At 39.8% G+C, this 6,731-nt stretch overlaps 1 protein-coding gene across 1 annotated transcript; it reads right to left on the reverse strand.

Annotated features, from left to right (window-relative positions):
• Positions 1-3,077: 3,077 nt before the first annotated feature.
• On the reverse strand, positions 3,078-6,430 carry LOC120666148 (putative E3 ubiquitin-protein ligase SINA-like 6). Its single transcript, XM_039945935.1, has 2 exons — positions 5,928-6,430; positions 3,078-4,053 (listed from the first exon to the last, which is right to left on the reverse strand). Exons 1-2 carry the CDS (start codon positions 6,246-6,248, stop codon positions 3,394-3,396), a joined length of 981 nt encoding a protein of 326 aa, XP_039801869.1. The 5' UTR covers positions 6,249-6,430; the 3' UTR covers positions 3,078-3,393.
• Between the last annotated feature and the right edge of the window lie 301 nt (positions 6,431-6,731).

A 6,731-nucleotide genomic window follows, 5' to 3' on the forward strand; every position in this document is an offset into this window, starting at 1 on the left:
TTTTCTAGGCAGCATCCGCCAATGAACCCATTATATTAGATGCTACATCACCACCCACTAGGATCATCTAGTTGTATTTTCCACCGATTTTCTGACTAATAGCATCCATGCAAAAGAATGTTGACATGCAATCACCTTAGTAACTACTTTCAAATTTCACCTTAAAATTTTGTTTAAGAAATTCCGCAGCAACGCACGGAGTTTCACCTAGTAATGATGAATGATGAGGGGCATCCCACTCATACTAATGACATGTAAAAATGATGAGCCATTTCAATCACTAATGACTCATGTCTCATGATATGAGGCGACCAATGCAAGCCATCACACCTTAAAATTTTGTTTAAGAAATTCTGCAGCAACGCGCAGAGTATCACCTAGATGAATGATGAGGGGCATCACTCATACTAATGACATGTAAAAATGATGAGCCATTTCGATCACTAATGACTCATGTCTCATGATATGAGACGACCAATGCAAGCCATCACTATTGGGAGTCACTAGCGATCCCTAGTGACTATGATCTGTGATGTGGGCAGTTATCATTGATCTCTTTTGACTGAGTTATTAGTTTAACATGTTCTGCCATCTGTCTTCCACAATCATCACCTTTGTTAGAGTCAACAGTGATGGATTTCTTTATTTACACATCATTGATGAAATTTTCCTCTAGTAGGTCAACGAGTCCATCCTGATTATTCCTGGGTACATCCTAGAGCAGATATGATTCAGGATTTGACAGCCATGTCCTCCACACAATCATCATGTACAATAGCAATGCATCTACATCAGCGAACGCATATATTACAATTTGCATGGCATCGACAAACACACGCATAGAAGAACTAACAAAGGATGGACATAAATTAGAACTATACATCTGTTAAGGCATGCTGAAATTGGTGCTGGGTCGTGTGTGTGGGTGTTAGGGGGGGGGGGGGGCAGTTGATGATCTTCCTTTATCTTGTGCAAATGTCACGATAATTTTGTTTATGAAAGGCACATTCCAAGAAGCAATGCTTCCGATTTTGTCGTAAAAAGTTGAAGCCATCCATTAGCTTCCAGCAGATGTATAATGTTTTCATAAAGAAGTAGTGTTGAAGATGCTTTTTGCCTTTTGCAGCATATGAAGCATGTTTGTGAATTCCAATAGCAAACCGACGTGAGACACTTGTGCTGCACTCAAAAAAAAAAAAAGATGATTTGAGTGTCTCCACCTTACCTTTTCAGATCCATTGCAGGGCGCTTGAGTGGTATACATAACCGCACTAAAACTTGCTTCGTGGAATCTCCTAGCATTGGCGCATATTCAGATGATCCCCAAAGTTGAGTCCAGCTGTCAATTAAGTGTATGCTTGTCGTGACAGCACCAGATGGAGAAAGCTCAATATCTACACGAGCTGAGGAGAATTTGCTTACATAAGAAGTAACGAATCGTCAAGATATTCCATGATACGGAAATCTTTCTGAAGAACTTAAAGCAGAAGTATAGCTTTTTTTAGCTTCAAAGATCTTGTCGATAGTCTTTATTGACGACACGTAGTAGAAGGACCCCTGCTAGCCTAACAAAAGGGAGACAAAAGTCCCCTCTTGAGACACACGCCTTGTAGATGAGAAGTTCCTTTATAGCATACACGTTAATAGCGTAGTCCCTTTGAAATACTGAAGAAAGGACTATTGACGACCGCTGAGGTTCCACACAAAAGAATTTCCATGATCCAATAGATCCATCTGACAAGGAAAACCATTTCTGACATTGTGCTCTGTAGTGTCAAACGTCTTCTCAAATTCTTTCGGAAGTGATGATCTCCTTAACATATTGATGGCACTGTCATGTGGTATGGTACAAGTCAAATTCTGTTGATTAGCAAGTTCATGTTACCAGATTAATGCGTTTCCAAATAGCTCAAAATTGATTATTAGCAAAGCTCGTGTTACTCATTGAGATTGATTGCCGATTTGTTCTAATTAAGCTCACATCTTAGCATCAATAATGACATCAAATGGTACTCCCTTCATCCACAAATCAAATGTTAGTACTTCTGGATTTTTGAATTGAGCAGAGCGAAAAAGACGTATGTACCCCCTAATCGAGTATTAAATCCTGCCTATAGGTGGATTAGGGCAGGAATTCTTATATTTGTGGATAAATTTTGAAATTCATAAATCCTTGCATTTGTGGGTGGAGTTTGGACTAAGGCAATACGAAATACTCCCTCCGTATCAAAATAGATAACACTGTTGACTTTTGATTACAAGTTTGACCACTCATTTTATTTAAAAAATTTATGCAAAAAGAAAAAATATGAATCATGCTTAAAATTCTTTAGATGATGGACTGAGTCATAAATAATATTTTTGAAAATTATTAATTTTTTGAATAAGACGAACGGTCAATCTCAGGATCAAAAGTCAACGGTGTCATCTATTTTGATTAGGGGGGGAGTAACTGCAAAGCAGCTGTTCATCTTTTCTAGGAACATGCTTACATATACCTTACCCTTAAGATGTGTGCAAATCCATTGTATCAAAACCTGCAAATAAATACATTATGACTCGCTGAAATGTTAGGAACATCTTTTGCTTTCTTCCGTGACATGGTGACCAGAAAACAGCAACTTCTAGCTTGTTAGTTGTTATACAATGATGAATCATTCGAGTACCAACAATGAAACACGATATGATCATTCAAGAATCAAAGACCATTCGTTTCCATCCAGCAAGATTCTATTGCAATTTTGCATCCATAGTAGCAGGGGTGTAGGAAATATCAGAACATTCAGGACATGATATTGAAGGGGAAGGGGGGGGGGGTACTAAAATCAGTCCGTTCAGAACATTCAGACCACTAATATATGATACGCAGTCACTAGTCTCGTAAGGCAGAATTGTACTGTCCAAAATGAGCACCAACATAAGGTGCTACATAAAAATTTGAAAATTGATTGATTAAACGAGCTGAAACAAGAGGAGCATACCAAAACATAATAACCAAATAAACTCAGCATCATGCATGTCTAGATGGCACCGTTCATTCTTTGCATCTAAGCACGTCAATACACACACATCCACATCCGATTGCCAGGCCTAGCAAAAGAAGGGACGGCATCGTTGCATCTACATCAGGAATTCAGGATTTACACAAGAATGCAACTTGCAATATAATTCAGTTCCTACATCAGGTATCTTCATTACAGGCCTTAGTACATGGAAGTATACACGTATATTTGCAGATGTCAACTGCAGCTTCTGAATTACATGTGCACAGTAGGGGTTTAGCAAACCATATAGGCAAGGGATGCCTCACTGAAAATTAGTTTCTAAGACAAATTTACACTGCTAGCCCCCTTTTTTACATTGTACAACAAATGAAACTTTCACAAATTCACCTCAGCAACCCCCTCTCTCAATAGAGATGAATAGTGTTAGTTTGCCAGATTTGCAGAAGGCATAAGGAACCAAAAGGAAAGCTTCTGTAGGGTGGAGGCCACACCAATCCCTTGTGTTCGTGACAGAAGCCTTCAATTGCAGGCTGTTTTCAGTGTTTCCCTCACAAGTTGCTTTCATTTCATAGAAGAAATTCCAGTTCAGACTGCCAGACCGAAGGCAACCAACTGAAAGCGCATGTCCGTAGGGCATCACGTTCTTGTTGAGAAGGAATAGGTGATCATCCTCGGATAGAAGAACTAGAAAAGGAACTGATATTTCCAAACTCACTTCCAAGCACTGGCCATATGAGAACCGTAGGCTATCATTATTATGGTTTGTATGGAAATGTCCTGACCACCATCCGGTGAATCCTCTATACCCACAACCAGGAATGGGACACTTTGAAGGAGCAAAGAGGCAAGATTCTTCATGAGCATTTCTAAGTGAATAACTGACCAACTTGCTACAGCCCCATTTGGCATATGAGCAGGCGGACTTGACTGACTCAACAACCTTCTCCAGTGCAATGTTTCGTGTGAAGTTAGCTTCATTAGAACAAATGTGACACTTGTTGGTGAGCCTCGACCAGCAGGAAAAGCATGCTACATGGCCATTTTGGCACTGGAAAATACAGAACAAGCTGCTATCATTTAATGGTATCTTGAGAGTACGACTCTTGTTATATAAATGGTCTACTTTATTATGAGAATACATACAGCATGGACCAACTTATAGTTACAAATAGACACTTGTAGATGTAGACAATCAGATCATATTGCTCATTTGAATATATTATATATGAGTCAATTTAACAGCGTTTGGTGAAACCAAAATGGGAAATGGAAGAGTGGAAAGAAAAATACAATTGCAGATTGTCCAGGAGTTTGTGTCTGAGAAAAATACAACTGGGAATATATTATTATATATGAATCGATTTAACTTCAGTTCTTTATTATGAATTAATAGAAAGGAAAAGATTCTGACATATTTATGAACCATTTCTTAAGGGGCATATCCACTGCAACACTAACTGGGTTTTAACAACAGATAATTTGCATTCTCTTTGTAATGAGACACTTGTAATGCATGTCCCAAGAAAAACAACAGATAATTTGCAACAGAACTAGTATGCGTTGATTGGTGGCAAGTGCAGCATGGTTGGACACAAATCTGAAGCACACAAAGTATCCCTCCCTGCTAGATGAGAACAGCAAGGAAACTTTAGCCCAGGCACAGAAGATATTAGATCTTGATAACCTTCAATCTTGTGTAGCAAAAGGGTCAATTGTTAACTGTATAGCTCATAGTTGTAGCATATTGTTAAGTTTATTTCCCTTGTCAGCACTGACCATGATTAATTAGAAGCTCAAAAGTTTGTGGGCATTTATCTGTATCCAGTTCTGTTACTAAGCAGTGGTCAGTTCAATATCTTAGTATTAAGATATGTGGATAAAAAATGTTTGTCTATTTATGGAAGACATACTATTCAAATCAGTACACCTTCGTGTGCCATAGTTTTCTTGAGTAATATTAATGATAATATATATGGAAGGACATAGGGATTTTAATCATCCACATGGTGAGAGGTGCAGTGGCTTGCCCCTTTTTTGTATTAAAAGTGTCAAGTCAAACTGTCTGAAACTGATAAGTATCAGCTTTTCAGAAATTTTGAAAAATCATAGCCAGAATTAAGTACTCTGTTTACTTGACTTTATGTCACGGTTGATACTAGAAAGTACATGGAGGATATGAATGAAAATTTTATTGAAGAGTGCTGCATGCACCCTGGTAGGTCATCTTCACTGCATTCATATGTCGTTGCCCCCATTCAATATCCTCAGTTTTGTAACAAAGTGTTGCTTCTTTGTTCTTACAGTTTGAACCAAACTTCTTTCAGAAAACAAGTATGATTACCATATTACAGTTTTACAGCCTATTACTGTGCTCTGATAATTAGCATATCAGTAAAGGATAGACATGCTTGGAAACATAATTCACAGCCATTGATTCATTATACAGTCAATTCTTTTCTCTATGAAGCTCAAAAAAGATGTCCAGATGTTTTACTTAAGAAAATTAGGAATTTAAGACACCTGGTAGAATAAGATCTTTATTTGGATTGTGACAATGAGTTCCATTCTGACAACAAAATAATCTATAGAGAATAGGTCAAAGAGTATGGTTAGTTACAAACACTGCAACATGTGCAGTACACAAAAAACGTGTCCTTAAAATTGATGGCTTAATGGCTTATCAAAAGCTTTGACAGCTGAACGTAATAAATAACTTTATTGATTCACATTTACCATCAGACCTCTGCTACATCTAGAAAATGGTCTCTTATATCAATTAAGTCGATGAAACCAAGAAAGAGGAATAAGTGACTGATGCATTCAAGCCTAGGCAAAACCGCGTGTCACTACAACAGCAGGTCAATCCAATTATCACAAGGAAAATCAAGCAGCATGGGCGATTCTCGAAGGGGAGTTAACTACCTGGTAGAGGGGCGGTCGGAGGGGCTCGAAGCAGATGGAGCAATCAAGCACATCAGGGTCGATCCGCACACTAATCCCATCGGCCTCCCCGTCAACGACAGTTTCCACCGCCTTCCGGCCGCTCCCTTCGGCCCTCTCCGCCCTCACCACCGCGCCTCCCTCCGGCCCTCCGCCCCGGTCGGCAAAAATTCGGGCCTTCGGGGGTCCCCCGCCGCCGCCGGCCTCGTCTGGGCCGTCCTCGCGCTTCCTCTTCAAGCTCCCGGAAGCGGCGGCGGCGGCGGGAGGCTCGTCGTCGGCGTCGTCGAAGGAGAACTTGGCCATGGATTTCTAAGGAACTGCTGTGGTAGAAGGGGGGAGGGGGGTCGTGAACTACAGGTGGGAGCAGACGGCGGCAGACGGTGGGACGGCGGGTGGGGCGGCGAGCCGGCGACCGCGGTTGGCCTGGGCGGAGGTGGGCTGAAATCCGGGGAATTACCTTTGGTTTGGTTGTCCCTCCAAAGTACTCTGCCGTTTTCACTCAAAAGTCTTAACAAAATGATAATGATTCAATTTGACAGAAGTCGTTCCGAAAGTAAGGTCATGTTTAGTTCAAAAAATTTTCCTTAGGCATTACATTGAATATTCGAACACATGCATGGAATATTAAATGTAGTTAAAAAATAACTAATTACACAATTTAACGGTAAACGAGAAGACAAATATTTTAAATCTAATTAGTTTATAATTAAATATTAATTGTCAAATAACAACAAAAGTGCTACAGTGCCGAAATCAAAAAATTTCGCGAACTAAACAATGCTTTAA

Source organism: Panicum virgatum, chromosome 3N, assembly GCF_016808335.1.
Source record: "Panicum virgatum strain AP13 chromosome 3N, P.virgatum_v5, whole genome shotgun sequence".
Classification (NCBI taxonomy): domain Eukaryota; kingdom Viridiplantae; phylum Streptophyta; class Magnoliopsida; order Poales; family Poaceae; genus Panicum; species Panicum virgatum.